General features: G+C 41.1%; 1 protein-coding gene across 1 annotated transcript in view; it reads right to left on the bottom strand.

Annotated features, from left to right (window-relative positions):
- The window catches only part of LOC104274308 (breast carcinoma-amplified sequence 3-like), a gene marked incomplete at its 3' end in the record, with an annotated part of 33,737 nt that extends 27,193 nt beyond the window's left edge, over positions 1-6,544 (bottom strand). Inside the window, exon 1 of the mRNA XM_009869904.1 lies at positions 6,312-6,544. Within this exon, the coding sequence (XP_009868206.1) occupies positions 6,312-6,544 (233 nt within the window). The remainder of the gene's footprint in view (positions 1-6,311) is intronic.
- Positions 6,545-16,264: the final 9,720 nt, after the last annotated feature.

Genomic DNA, 16,264 nt, shown 5'->3' with positions numbered 1-16,264 from the left:
AAAATCATTGCCATACCGACATTTGCATAAAATATGAAAAAGGAGGAACAGGAGGTAAGTTTAGAGCTGCTCGTATGCTCAAGGCTTCTTTGATTCTCATTTGGGATGTTACATCATCCACAAAATCGCTGAATAATTGATTTTGTAAATGCCAACAAGTCATTTTTCTTTTCATGCTGTGACTCAGCGATAAGTTCTGGCTAGTCGAAACAAGCAAAATATTTTCAGGCAATGAGCTAACAGAAAAGGTCTATCAGAGAAAGATGTACCAAGCACTCAGCCATATGCCTACACAATTAAAAAGATACCAGCCTGATAAAAAAGAACTCCGAACTAAATCTGACATGAGCACACGGCCACTGAATGAAGACATCCTCTTAAAAACCTATGTAGGTGAACGTACAAACCTTGACATGCAAAGATGTAAAAATCCAATGAAGAACAGAATATTGCAGAAGAAAAAGCCCTGCTTTTAAATCAGGAATATAGTCCAAAACCGTACCAAAGGTCTTCTGAACTTTGTGTAACGGACTAGCCTTTAACTTTTTGCATTTGAATAAATGCATTTCTGGGGAGAGAGCTCATTTGGTAGAACGAGCTGCCTTTCTAGACATGAGGTATCAACCCTGAAGAGAGATAAAACCCAGTTAAATTGCAGGACCTGTACGAATTGTCTGATCTCCTACATAACCCACACATTCACTCCCCGAGTCACAGACCACTCTAACGGCTCAAGAGAAGCTCAGCCCAGAACTATCTCGCCGTCGAAATATTTAATGGAAAGCAAAGCCTTCTGCGTAACCCGTAGCCAGTATCTTTAAAACCTAGAATGTATCTGGAGTGAATGTGAAGTCATTGGAGGGTGGCTGAATCTGACTGGGAGCTTAGAATGTCTAAATTAGGATCATGGACATTTTGGCAAGTGGTTTTTTTCCTCTCTGCCTCAGTTTCTCTGTCCACAAAAAGCAGGCAAATGACATTTAGCCGAGCTCATTAGAACATTTCAGAACACACCAGGCTTTTTGGGTTTTTTGAACACCATACTAAGCTGTGCATGCCCAATTATACTTGCAAATTCACAAACTCTCTCTGTTTTAATTGCAAATTGAGCCAGGTGGATACATGCTTTCATGGAAGGTTTCGTTGGTTTGTTTTTAATGTGGATACAAAATCTTGCATCACAAAGTAAATATAATTACACTTCCAAAGACTACAGCAGAATCTCAATAAAAAGCCTTACGTGTGAGAGAGACAACTTAGCATTTCCTTTCTCCTCACGAGATCTAATTTCTTTTAAGATGACCTTTTTTTTTTTCTGATATTTATATAAGCAAATGTTTTTCACTATTTTCTTCACATAATATGGATAGTATGCTGAGAGAGAGAATGGACAAATTACAGGATAACCCAACCTTGAAAAGACAGCACCAGATGGCTGCACTCGGTGACAGTAACAGCAACGCCGAGGCAAAAAACTCACTGAGGTTCCCCATTCTCATAGCTAGTGAAAAATTCCAAAGGAAAATTATGGAATGAAAATGATTTACAATTCAAAATCCCATCTGAATTTTCTGAATTTCTTACCTGATTCTGAGTTTTAGCAAATTGAAAATGGAAACATTCTTTGATTTTGTGTTATCATGTTTAAAAACAAATGTTTAAGCTTTTAATAAGCTGCATGACATCCCCTTAGAATCCAACCCTCATCACTGTATGTTGCCATAGGGAGAATCCTTTCATAAAGAGTGAGATTTAAACAAAATTTAGTGCAAATAACTGTATTTCATATCAATTACAAACCATTACAGTAGTTGCTTTATTACCAAAGCGCACTATAAAAGCTAAAGGTGACATAAAACACGGCTGAGAAACGTGTCAGAAAGAGAATTTCTGGCTTCAGCATGCAGGAAAGCTGAACTACTGTACTGAATTCTTTAGCTCTGCTTTTAAATCTTTTTTTCTTGACATTTTTAGTTACTTTTTCCTCCTTCATTGTATCATAACATCATGTCTTTGCACTCCTTATTTTTGTTTGCATCAGTAGTGGAATCTGGGATAAATTAATTTCTCTGAGTCAAAATAAATGGATGTCAGAGATTTTCAGAACATGTAAGCAAGGAGAAACACAAAAACGATAACATTGCGTCAGACACTTTACCTACTTCCCCCCTTCCTCATCAGGGGAGGAATGAGGGATGGGATGAAGAACGGATAGGGTTTCAAGTTTAAAAACACACAGTCCACATCTTTCAGATGGAAAGAAAGTCAGGTTTATTCCTTTTCCTACGAGGCACGCTGGATGTCTCCGTTTTGACAAGACCCAGCTAATGCAGGTTACATCCTGGTGTTTCACTACGGCTCTAATGGATTGGAGAGTGAAGCTTGATACAAATATAATGACCATATCCCTTGAGAAAGTGAAAACAAATGCTGCTGTCAGAGAAGGCGACTTTTACAACCGTTTTTGTTTTGGGGCAATTATCAAATCTTTTCTTTCCCTCCTTCCTACTGCAGCTCATCTGTGTCCCCACGTTCTTCCAAGCTGGAAGCTCACAACAACTCGCTCCACAAACACAAGGAGCGCTTATAAAGCTGCTGCAGAGCACAAAGCTGTCTTCTAACAGATTCTGATTCACTGCCTTTTCCAGACGAGCATGAGATGGATCGTGCAGTTCTTCCCCTTTCTATGCGCTCTTTGTAATTGAGCAATGAATTAACCCATTCATCAGACTTGAGAAGGAATGCAGCATTACTGTTAAAAATTTTGAGAGGGGAAACTGAGGCACAATTATATCTATAAAGACTTATTAAATCTAGCTCTTTTACGGTCGTACATCCCCCTAATCTTTAAAACATAAGACGTTTCCTTACTCATTAGTGCTAGAGCCCCTTTGGGAAAGCCTCTCTGCTCCTCAGAATGTGCTGACAGTACAAACCACGGGAAAGCAAGTCAATGGGATGACAAAATATAGGGACAAAAATTAAGTGCTTCATGAAGGTGCGGCAATTACGACGAGAGACTTGAAATAGCAGGGGAAGAAACGGAGGGCAGGGAACAAGGAAACACTAGCGATGGCAAGAAGGGGGGTGACGCTCCCAGATGCTCAGTGCTGAGAATGCAAATTGTATTCAAAGTAAGGGAGTTTAACGACCGATCCGAAAATGTTCCAAAATCTACAAATTTGCATGGGAAAAAAACATCTGTGATGAAGAGTGCAGTTACGACACGAACTCCAGATTCTGGTCTTTCATTCCCATAGGGCTACAGTGAAGGCTTTTAAAAAATTTACTGCCATTCCACCTGTCAAGTAAAACGACAGGCTTTGCAGCTCTGCTTCAGGGAGATGATATTAAGAGCACCGATCAGTCCTTTCAGTACCTGAAAAATATTTTGCTGTCCTGGATACCAGCAGAACAAAACCCAGCTCCACTTTTTGGTTAATGAAACCTGCGAAATTTAATTAAGGCGTCCAGCACTAAAGAGGCTTCTCATACGTTAAACCCGAGTAAAAGGGATGAATCCCGACCAGCTAATTATACGGTGTTCTTCTAGGCTTGCTTTTTATTTTTAGAAATGCACTGCAACAGATTAAATTTTTAATTCTTTCAAAGTCTAGCAACAGAAAAGGAATCTGAACAGTGCCTGTAAAATCCAACCGATAGCGAGTTCATCTCCTTTTCTGATCGCTGCACAATCACAAGGTTAAGCAGCTGCTCCCAAAGAAGAGCCTTGTTTCCTCGGAGCAGTGCTTAGAGGTGCTGACCATGTAGGTGTAAATACATCTGTCTGTTGCCATTTGCAGTAATACACGCCTCCTACACTTCTCAGAGTGAGGCAGATGGTCCCTGTCCTGTCTAAATATTACACTGTACAGACTTACATTGCTATGTGTTTCCAGAAATATGAGGGCAGATGTTAAATATGTTAAACACACGCTTTGCCCCCTGGAGGTTTAAGTTAAGGCTGCTGTCTCAATTTGGTCATTTTAGGCACGCCAGCCTTCTCGGATCCTAGGCATTCTTCTTAAATCCCTGCTTTATAAACACAGCTTTTCATGTTAATTTTACGTACTTTCATCAAATATTTTGGATGCAGAACAAATGAAGGAAGCTCTCGGATTAGCATTACACAACTGCATGGGCTTCACTGAAAATTATGATCCTCATTCATGAAAACTCTATTTACAGAGCAGGGTATTTCCCACGACTGTTGTTTCTCCCCCTTACATAAGCCTCAGTGAATATTTTAAATTAAATTAGCTTTAATAATTACGCAAGATAATAGAACAGGGCCAGTTTGTGAATAGTAAAATTTACCTAAAACTACGAATATGAATATTCTGAGAATATGTTTAAGATATTTAGAAATAAAACATTAAACAGAATAACGCAGACATTACATTTGCAGCAGTTGTAGAAAAGTTTGCCGGTGTCACTGGCATTAAAGAAACAGCCTCTGTAAAGGCCACTGCATGAACTACCACCTAAACAAAGTGCTTTTTTTCAAATCATTATCCCCACCACTGCCCCTATCACCTTCTTCCCTCGGGAGACCCTCAGATGGCTTTTCATTTTCTTTCTACGTCTCGTCCCACCCAGTTGCAAGTGTCCATTCCATTTTAAGAACCTACCAACAGAGTCCAGAATTATATTTCTGTCCTTCTCTGACGACTCTTCAAGTCACCTTTTTGATATTTTCCCTCTTTGAGGCTCCATAATTCCCTGCTGATCTCCATGACCACCAACCTCTCACTGATTCTTCCTCCCTTCCTGTCCTCATCCAAGACAACACCTTTCTATAATTCCAAACTTCATGGGACTGCTAGTGCAATCTTTTTCCCTCGCCCGTGTTTAAATTGTAAGCAGGAAAAGAAGCAAAAATAAGCAACTGAAATGTACGTGTGGGAGAAGTTAAACCACAATATTGCCCTCATACTGTTTCTTTGCTGCTTCCTAAGTTCCATTTATTATTATCTCTGAAGTTCAGGAACTTATCTGCAGGCGGCCTCTGTGCTCAGGGCAATTGTGTGTTTGCAGGTCACGATTTGGCTCGACAAGCCTCACGAAATTCCTCTTAACAGCAGTGTGGGCAGGACTGACTCGGTAGATAGACACGCATATAAATACACATATATATGTGTGAACACGTATGCGAGCTTCAGAATGTCATCGTGCACACTCAGTGTGCTAAACAGAACAATAACAGATTTTACAGGACGTCCTGAACACTCAAGCACAGAATATGGGAATTACTCAGGGAGAGAGGGAATATCCGTGAGCTCTCACCTGAAGAATAATTCCCGGTTCACGAGACACAAGGTAAAATTCACCTCACTAGTGGGGTTTGAGCAAGAAACCACTGAAGCGAGCAAGATAGCACCTGCACCCATTTGCCAAAATGCAGGAAAATGCTGTGAACCTGTAGGACTTTCAATTGTTTTGTCCAACCACATGTAATATTCAATCTATTTTTCCTAAAAATCTCAAAGCCACCTATAAATTAACGGATTAATTAGGCTTTTAATGAGAAAATATTTAGGGATTTGAACAACCAGAAAGGGAGAGGGGAAAAAAAAATATAATCACCCACTAGCTTTATGTATTAGTCGCAAAACCTGAAGATTTGAAATTTATCAAGAGAAAAATATCAGTTTATGAAGCTCGCAGGGTCTTCCTGGTTATTATAGCATACATCTGTTTAGTAGAGGTTTCACAATAAATATTTTGAAGTGCATTATCAGAGCACAGGGAGAAGTACCGAAGTGCTCCTGGCTCCAGAACAAAAGTCCACAAGTGAACTTCATAGTACAGAACAGTCACTTCAGAGGAAAAATAAGGTCAAGAAAACGGCAGGATTAAGCTTTGGCTTTATGCTCAACCTGGCTCACTGTCTTTTCATTTTTGATAGTAAAAAATTATTTCTGCTTGAAAAGTTTGGAAATCAAAATAAACAAACGTTACAAAAAAAAAAAAGGTGAAACCTTAATTTATTCTGATTAAATACAGCTCTGCTTAAGTTTCATACCAATTCCTGGTGTGAAACTTCTCCTGCCGTCAGTGTACGGTATTTTCCATGTGGTAGGCTGCAAGAAAACGATCCACCCAAATGGATCTTCCTGAACTTTTAGAGATTTGGGTTTAAGTTTTGTTTACTTAGCTGATGCTGCCCGTCTTCCCCCCACCCCCCTTCTTTTGGCATTAAATTACACACACTGAAAGCAAAATAAAGAATAAAACTAAGTGTCCCTAGGAACACAATTTTTTCCTACATGAATTATAACATTAAGCAAGGTTGGTGCAGATCCACTTACCCTGTGCGTTTGGTGATGGTCCCTAATGTCATTGGCTGCTTGATTTGAGCAAGAGGCAACACCACAGTCAAGCTTGGAAGAGGCAGGAGTCGAGGGTTCCCAGGATTATTGTTTGTGAAGTTATTGTAAGTGTCTTGGCTGTTCAGTTTACCTTGATGGGACAGAGACGTCATAAAATACATTACTGGAATTTCTGCTTCATTTATAATTTCTAAGTGCCTTAAATAAGCCATTGCCGGAAAAAAAATAATCCTCAAACAAAAACCCCAGTAAACTTCCATAAGAAGAAACATATCTAAAAAAGTCATCTTCATTTCAAGTAAAAAGTAATTGATAACAGAAGCAGAAAATATTTATTTTTTATATATGAGGTTAGGGTCCCCTTCCATGGACGGAAAATTATTCGCGCTGCTGCTGCTTGCCTGAGAGTTCACCAAAAAATTCTCAAGTTTGATTTCAAGAACAAGCTCTGGATTCCAATTTTCTATTAACAAAAAAAAACAAAACAAAAAAAAAAGAAAAAAAGACGAGAGAAAGAATATCTGGAAGGGAATTATTTTCCTAAAGTACCACATCCAGTGTTGGTAATTGAAAGTCCTGAAAAGGTCGCTTTTGTTGTCTCTGCGGATAAAGGCACACATAACAGTAATTTGCTGAGCTGAGATCGGAGGAAAATCACAATAAAATAAAGCCATACCAAACTACGTGTGAAAATCAAGAAAGTATTAAAAAACCAACAAACTTCATATTCATTCCAAAAAGAAGCAGAAGAAAACAAAACATGGGTACTTAAAAAAAAGAAGGTGAAAACATAACAAAAAAAAAATCCCCTAACCCTAAATTTAGCCTGTTTCAAAGAGGTCCGTGCTGGATATACGCCCAGTTTAGATACGCTTTCCTACTTTCTGTATCATTCTGTAGTCACAACCTTTCATTCTTCAGTTAGAAAAGGAAACTAGCTACAAATTTCATGGACAGTAAAGAAAGAAATGTGAAGAAACCAAAGAAAGAAGTTAAACAAAAAAGGGGCCAGTCTGTTTATAACAGAATCAAAAGTACTTTAAATAGACAAGCAACCATGAATTAAAAGGTTTAGATCATTAACTTGTTTTTCTGTGTTCCTATAATGCTGTGAAACGCTGGCTTTGTTCTTAATCAAAAGGGAGCCATATTGGGAATTAGGTTCCTAAACAACCGATGCATTCTACACAGATATTATCCAAATCCCAGGCCAAATCCATACAATCTGACTGAAGAGCAGCCACCTTTTTTCAAGGAAGAAAAACAGCACAGAAAAGGGTTTCTCACAGGAAGCTGCTTGAAAAGCTTTAATGGTACTTCAGATGGATTGAAAATAGGAAAAGGAAGGCAGAAAAATCTTAATGAATGTCTCATCATCCTAAAGACACTCAATGCTTCCTTTACCCTTCTTTTAATACTATATAACTGTAAGCTTAGGGGGTTTATTTGTTTTTTCTACCAAGTCCATAGACCTCTGCATCTTAGAAAAGCACAATAACAAAAATGATGAAATTACCATGTGTATTTTGCGTTAAGTATCTGGCCTGAACATTGATCAATACATTTTAAGAGAAATAGCAAGGCTTTAATGAATAACAAGCCTATTGAAGCCTCCGAGAGCAGATTTCATTAATAGCAATTTTCCTGCACGGACTTGGAATAAAAAGAAACACGAAAGGGGGGAAAGAAAAACCCGAGCTCAGTTTTAAATTAAGACTGAGCCACAACTAATTTTTTTTTTACAATTAGTTTCATAATGCGTTCTTGGTTCTTGCAGAAAGGAGTATGAATAGTTTTCTGCATTATTGTCTAATGAGCTGCTGTTGCATGTAATCAAGGCCTCTCTGAAAGTGTTTCACTCTTCCACATTCACCACGAGCAACCGCAGGCTACGCAGCAAACACCGATGAGATCTACGGAGGGGGCTCCAAATGGCTGTAATTTGTTTTCTTTTACCTGTTAGGAATATAATGATTAACTATGAACTACTGAAGCAAACGACAGTGTTGTAACAGTCCTCCCTCTCTCCCTCTCAAGGCACATTTAATTACTCAGTGCTCTCTGCTCCCAAGATTGTGTAGTTTTCCATATGCAAAGCCTTCAGATGATTCCACAGAATGTTTGCACGCAGAGAAACGGGGCATTTGCAGACACCCCGCCTACCCAAGGCCAAGCGGCTTTATACTGCTAAAAGGTGAAGAATTCCACGGCAGTTACGGATACTCAGCAAACTGCAGGATGAAGTCACGCCTTCGGAGTTTTTTTTTTAACTGTAGCAACAACATCCTACAAATGTTTAGGCTCACACATAAGAAAACCCAAAGTAAACAAAGTGAACTACACAGAGAGAATTGGAAACATGTACTAGAGATGCTGAATAGGATCAAAATCTAAGATGGGGATTCTTTGAAAAAAAAACCACCCCAAAATATTCCAAGGTCAAGCATTTGATTTCCAAGCATTCAGCAAAATCTGCACTGTATATTCTGAATGTCACTGGAACAAAGTCAGTGTCACACATTATGTTTAATAAATCATTTTAAACCGCTACAATTTTATGGCGTGCTGTTGAACCCTCCAGAAATCTGACAAAATCGCCCTCCATTCCTCCAGCCCTTCCAAGTAGGAAACTTCTCCTGCAGCAAACGGGAGTTGCGTGTGCGCAGGACCGTCGTATCAGGCCAAAGGAGCACAAAGAACGCAGTCAAGCGTCAACATTAGTTCTACAGCTGAAGCAGTTGCTGATTCACTGTCAAAGGACAAGCCACAAATAAGCCAAAGTTTAAGGCCGCTAAAAATATCAAATGTTTTTCACGCAGCAGAATCCTGCACTCAAGTTACTTTGCCACATATTCATTCTTGTAAGGAAATACATAAATTAATAAGAACTAAAACCCCGGAACCATGGCTCCAGTTGAACAGCTTCGGTTAGCGCTGACAATTTAACTTGAAATGCTAACTTGGTGTGTACTGACAGCTACACACAAATCACATCCTGTCGACTATTCAAGGAGTACTTTCTATTGCAATTAATTTAGAGAAAACTAATCATCATCCTCACAATTTCATGTCGAATATGCCCTTTCAAGAATCAGTCCCAACATTTCCAGGAGAGCATCCCAAGCAATGAGGCACTTTCCTTGGGTAATCGCCCACAGCGTGACCTTAACAGCGCTCAGGACCCCGTGTAAGGCAAGTTCTTTTGGGCAAGTATTTGTCTTTCCACGGGCTGCCACAAAAGAGATTTTCAGATGACAGTTCAAGAGCTGTGCAGGGAATACATTAAAGCCAGGTTAGGCTAAGGTCTATTTTCCCCGTGTCCATCTGCCCATTTGCCTGCACTCCCTCTCCAGCTTGGGCACAGCTCAGGACACAGGCAAAAAGAAGCGTTGCATTATTTTCATTCAAATATTACAGACTCAAGGTCCAAATTCCTGATCACAGCTAAACTCAAGTCAAAAAAACTACAGTTAATCCTAATTCAGCCTTTAAGACTTCCACTGGAGAAAAATAGGAGAAGAAAAAAAAAATTCTCATGTCTCAATTTAAGCTGCTGGTAAATCTCTTCTTATTTTTACTAAGGGACTTGCAAAAAGCCAAGGATGTTGTGCTCTGAGAGCAGAAGTTTATTTACAAGTGCTGCATCATATTGCAGAAATGTTGCCTGCTGAGACGTGGAGAATACGATCAGCTTTGTTGTGCCTTCGTACCTATTTTGCTGAAAGTCTGCGACAAAACCGGCTCCCTATCAGCCGCCCACAACCTTGGCCACGCTTCTCCAGGCATTCTACTCCGCAAACACTCAAAGGAAAAACGGATTAAGTTGAGGATAAAAGTGAAGAAAGAAAACAACAATGGGCTTTGTTGTCAGTCGGAGGGAGCGGTACTCCCAAGCCAGCCATCATTAACGGGCTCGCTTCCACCGAGGAAAAAAGGGAGGCCTGGAAGTGCCGGACAAAAGAAATCCCAGCAGACAAAGAAAAAACAAATTAAAAGCACCGTTATAAAACACAGATGCTATAAGGAAAATAAACTTCACAAGATTTACTGGGGGTTTTTTTTGACAAAGCGGGACATCTGTGGAAAAGCCATCAGGAGCAGCTCCCAGGTAGGGTCCTGCCGGCCCGTGTCCCCTCCCCATGGCCTCGCCCCCCCCTGGAGCTGCCGGGAGCCACCGTCCCCCCGACAGGGCTCGGGTACCGCTGGCTGTGGTTTTTATTTACAGTTATTTTATTTACAGTCATTGTTAAGCCCATCAAATACTCTTAAGGCCTGAATGTCGGATACCAACACGTGACCAAGTCACGCTTTTCTAAGTTTTCCAAGGAAATTTTTGGATATGAAAGGAAAGCTACACCGAGGGGAAAACGTGCTAGACTTGAGAGCTTGTGATGCTGTATGGAAAGCATTCAATCAACTGAAAGCAATTAATACAATAAACTTGTCCTCTTCTGATCAACTAAGAGCCTTGATGAATTCAGGCCAGATTTCAAATTGGTCAGCATCTGAACGGAGTACTTGAGGGCACTGCTGTCAGAGATCATCTCTGAGGAGAGAGGAAGAAAAACATCCTGATTTTTGCAGCTACTGATGACATAAATACACATCAAAATGCAGCACAGCAGACACATTCCCCAAGGAGCTCATCTGCGATAGAGCACAGTGCAGCCAGTGTTATGCAAAGAGACTGTACTGGATCCTGAAAGAATTCTGTTGATGCAGCCCCACTGATCGCTTTCTTTTTTCCCTTCGGCCCACGCGTAGTACCACGCTAATGCCATCAAATCACTTCTTCCCCGATTTAAACGTAGCTCTAGTCCATCAGTACCACAGCCGCCCACGTGGGCAAGCGCCTCGCCCTGTCAGAGGGAAAAGGAGCGTGGCAATTCATCACGGAGCCTCACACCGAACACCTGAGGGATGCAAACATCAACTTGCCACCAAACTGAAATCAAATCGTTTTACCCACTAAATTCTCCCTGGCAGCTCTAATTGTATACGGCACGTCTCCCCACTCAGGCGCCGGGGGATTCTCTTTTGCAAATAGAAATCCCACCCTGGCAGTAAGCGAAGCGAATGGGACTGGGCCTAGACAGTTCTTCTGGTAGGAAAGTAATGATCATAAGGATTTTAGTTTCTCTATACACTTTTACATGAAAAACTGGAGTGGTATTGAGCACCTCTCAGCTTCATAATAAAATTCAATGTTGATTTTTTTCATTTTTCCTCCATTACTCCAATGCAAAAAGCTTAGTAATGCAGTGTCGTTAAAATTCAAAATCCACTCGATTAGCTTTTAGATCTTACAGTATTTACCAGACTACATTTCAAAGCGTACCACGTAGTCTACTGACATTAACACTACATGTAAACATCTTTAATTTTGTAAATAAAAACGCAGTGACTCCAGGCTGTGCAATCACGTGGAGGCTGAATTATACCAAAAGGAACTGTGTTTGGCCATTACTTCTGTTTAGTGTGAAGATTCCTCAATTAAACATTCCCTAATCGTATAATGCAGGGGAAAGTAAAATCCTTTCTAACTGGCAGACAGAAAATGGCCGGAGAAACAGAACGGGGCAGTTTATTTTGCTTTCCTTTCATTCAAGACAAAAAGTTTCCCGGATGAGAATGGAAAGCTTCCCAGCTTCAGCTCCAAGACTTTCACCCTCGTTTCTGACCTTTTCTCAGACATGTTCCAGTATAATCTGTAATCTACTACAGTCGGAAGAGGAAACAGCAGCGCCCTGGTGAGAAACGCTGCCTTGTGACCCGAACAGAGAACCCCACGGAAGCAATGCTGGCTCACACGAGTCGTTTGGAAGAGCCTGACAGGCAAACTCAGTAGTGTCCCGAGAAACACACCCAACGCCACGAGCGCTAATTACTGCCAAAGCGGGCTTTTCCTTTTACGTTTTTTTTACTCAAACATGTTTTATCTTTCTTTGTAAAATGTTGCATGTTGTCCTAGAAAAAGTCAGGAAACTATTTTTGCTAACAATAACTTCTAAATTGAAGTTACATCTTGAAATGTATCCTACCAAATTTAGACTCCTCTCACACTCTAATCCCTCAATATTTCCAATAAATTAGACCCATTAAAGGAAGAGTATTATGTACTAGCTACACCACGTACACGCACACAATCTCTCAACTTAGAGCAAATTTTTCTCTCAGCAAAACTGGTGCAAGTCCAAAACCTATCACTAACTTGATTTCAATGAAATGGATGGGAGAAATTAATGCAGCCGGTTGTTTGCCTCATGTTTAAAACTGCTTAATACCGAGCATTTTGAAACCCAGCTGCACTAAATCGCATGATTGTCTTAAGAAAGTAGAACTTTCCCTCTGTTTCCATCCAGGCAAGGCACATGATGGTGACAGGCGAGCCTGGAAGTCAGAACACGCTGCCGAGACCTGCAAGCGCCAGTCCAAGTGTCTCAGTCAGTGATGAGACAGAGTCCTCTGCCCTCTCACCCGAGCTCCTTGAACTTCAGCTCTTCCAACTGCTTGTCAGCATCATCCACTCAAAATCAGAACACGGCCTTATAATATTCCTTTCCTCCTCCTCCTGAAGTTTCTCTCTCTCCTGCTATCTTCAGTTTCAAATAACGGTGCCTCTCAGCTAGAAAGCGTCCCACTGATACCTGAAAATCTCCTCCTTGGCCAAGGTTAGGAGAGAGAAGGAATTGCCGTGACCCCTTTGCCACCCGTCACCTCTACCTGGCCAAAGATGGGTCATGAAAGAACAGTTCAAACCTCAAGCTGGGATTTGAACTTGTCATTTACTTCTACAATTAGTGATGTACGGCTGGTCAGTTCGCCTACCTCCACGCGTATTTCTTCTTTTCCTGCATGGAAAAGAAATTACGTTGACAGTTCAGTGGAATCAAAAAGGAGAGGAAGCCACTTCTGCCAGAACAGCAACAGTGTCCTGGGCCCCAAGGCACCTCTCACCAGCAGCTGTGAGGACATCCACAGCGTTAACTGCCTTGTGTAAAAACTATCTCCTTCAAAAATCTGACACAAATGTCTGCTTCTTCCCTTGCCATTTCCTCTCCTCATTTTGTACAGATACAAGCTTGCTGCGCTGATGTTCCTCAAAGAGTAAAGATGTCTTGAAGCATTTCCTTAGAAAACAACGCCTCTACCACCACACACACAAGCCTGGCATAATAATCATCTTTCAGGACTTATTTAACTAAAAATATTGCTAGCGCAAAGCTCAAGTCCATTTATGGGCAAAACTCTTCTTGAAGTAAAAACAGCAGCAAAGCTTGATTGCCAGCTGTTGGCTCCAGGCTTTGCACAGCCATAAAGCAGGCGGCAGCAGCAACACTTCAGCCCGTTTGCTCCAGATGGTGGTTACCAGCAAAATCAGCCAAAGTGGCCTTTTTCTGCTCTTCGGTCATCTCCAGCAAATGCCAGCTACAGGCAGGGAGGGGTCCAGAGGCCACCATCCTATTTGTACCAGACCGTGCACCTGCAGCTCTCGCAGATTAAGACTGCAAGATTAGTTTCTTGTAACTACTATGGGCACAGCTACGGAATGTTTTGCAAACAAACTACAAGGGGCACTGCTCATTCTCCCCAAAGCGTGGCCATAAGCCAGCTCTGGAGCAGAAGCTGCGCCTGTAGCTACCACAGCACTGGACTGAGTTTGCAAACGCTTCCAAGGAACGGACTATGTGAGCTCAGACTTCACACTCCACTAACGAGGTTATCATACAGGCCGCTTCCAGGCACTGTGTAGCGACTGTTACTCCAATTTCTTGCACATGGGAATTTTACTAATGCTGCCGGCTTGTGAACGATGAAGCGCTTGAGAAAACAACTATGCACTATTACTGCCCCTTGTCATGTCCATCAATCATAATCCATAGCAACACAGCTGTGAATTCAAAGCCTTCTTTCAGGGATGGCTCCGAGATGCTTCGGCATTGTGAATTTCAGAAAATGTGGGTGTCTCAGACTTCTCTTCCAAATGATACAGAATAAAATAATCTTTATGAACTTAGAGGGTTTTTCTTTTTGTGCTGGGAAAACACAGTCAGAAAAACCAGTCAGCTTGTCTCAGAAACTGCAAAATTACTAGACTGGGAATTTCTGAAAGACACCTCTGCATGCAGCTGTGTTGGGTGAGGAGACAGGGACAGGGTAACGGCAGCCCCTTACCCAACAGGCTTAGCTAATTAGAATTTAGTATTGATGATAAACTATATGTTAGTACATTTTTGGCTTTTTTTTCCCCCACACCTTTTTACCTATGTTTTATTTACCCTTGCTCTAGCTGCAATAATTTGCACAATGATTTCAGCATCTGAATTCAGTTCAGGTTGAATACACAGTACTTATTCCAAGTTATGTGAAAAAAAAGTGCCTTGAGAACCACTGCATATGAGAACTTGATAATAATATCCATGGATAATTATAATAAATGGCTTGTCTGAAACACCCATAGAATAGGAACTGAAGTAAACCATAGCAATCTCCCTCCCTCTTCCACCCACCACACACCCTCGGCAGCTCTGCTCTTTTACCCATGACCGTTAAGGATGTTTTCTGGCTCTGTGACAGCATCGTGACTCAGGTCATGAGAAGTGTCAAAGATGCATTTCCTTGAGATGGGAAAAAGCAACTGATTTTAACAGCCCACAAAGACTAAGCAAAAAAGAATAAGCCCAATCAGCATATTTAAGGGTAAAGATAAACCTTTAAAAAGATACAAGTATATTTTATTTCCAACCTTAACGCTTATGTTTCTCTCCGTAAAGTGTTTACATTTTTCAGACTACCAAAAATGCACAGTTGATTTAAATGCCTTACTTAAGAGTAATAAACTCAAAAAAAGACAACATGGGCAGCACCCATTTACCGCATAACCAACCACTGCTCAGACACGCAGGGAACCTGATTCAGACTGCAGGCACGAGGGATCAGCCCTGGATTCCCTCTCCACAGCCCCAGGACACCCACTGCCGGGGGAAGCAGAAGGCGTTTGGGCTGGAACTCAGCAGGTCCCTCAGATAAAATCATTGTTCCCACCAGCTCCTGACCCACTCCTTCCCTGGTTTCTAACACAGAGCTTCCCATGCTTTCACCTTCCTTCATGTCAAACCTTACTTGTCATACAACACCCTCAATACTTAAACCTGCTCCTTTAGCTGATACGGCCTCTTGAAAAACTAGATTCTACTTTCTCACCTTCTGATCAAACCCAATACAGGCTTGTATCAGGTGAGCAAAGCTACTTTTTGTTATTTCACTGATCGCAGCTCCCTTGACCCATCAACAAATTTAGGGATCATGTTGACTCCTCCGTAACTAGACCTCTCTTCTCCCAGTCGAAGCCCAGTCTTTCCCCTTTTGTGGTTTGGACACGGAACACTGTTCAGAAAATTTTCCCTGTATCAGTCCTTCAGTGACCAGCTCTTTGCGGCTGGCTTGTTATTTTGAAACTCAGACACTGCTTTTATGCTGATCACACTCATTTCTCCTTAAAACACTCTTCAGCTGTATACAAGCGTATCTAGTCCCCTGCAGACACATAAAACATCCTGAGAAGCCATAAACCAGTGGAACACGTTCCTTCTCGTGCATCACTAACATCACTATTTATCAATTTCCAATTGGCAAGAACTGCAAAAGCCTATCAAAAGTGATGCATAATCTACAGGATGTCTTTATTACCCACCATATATGGAAAGGAAACACAGTAGCCTATCTTTTATATAGCTGGTTAACCGGCGAGATTTGCAGAAGGAAAAACATTGTTTTACTGTAAATTAAGAGGAAGCAATCGATGGAACAACTGAAATAACAACAGAATCCCCAAATATCATTTTATTAAGTTATTTTCAGAGCAACACTTAACAATCCAGTTACCACTTCTCCTTGGATACCCTCAGTACCTGCTCCCTCTGACACATCAA

The sequence above is a fragment of the Apaloderma vittatum genome, unplaced genomic scaffold, assembly GCF_000703405.1.
Source record: "Apaloderma vittatum isolate BGI_N311 unplaced genomic scaffold, ASM70340v1 scaffold2845, whole genome shotgun sequence".
Lineage (NCBI taxonomy): Eukaryota > Metazoa > Chordata > Aves > Trogoniformes > Trogonidae > Apaloderma > Apaloderma vittatum.
Note: the sequence above shows the minus strand (reverse complement) of the source record. Positions and strands in the feature narration are given on the sequence as shown.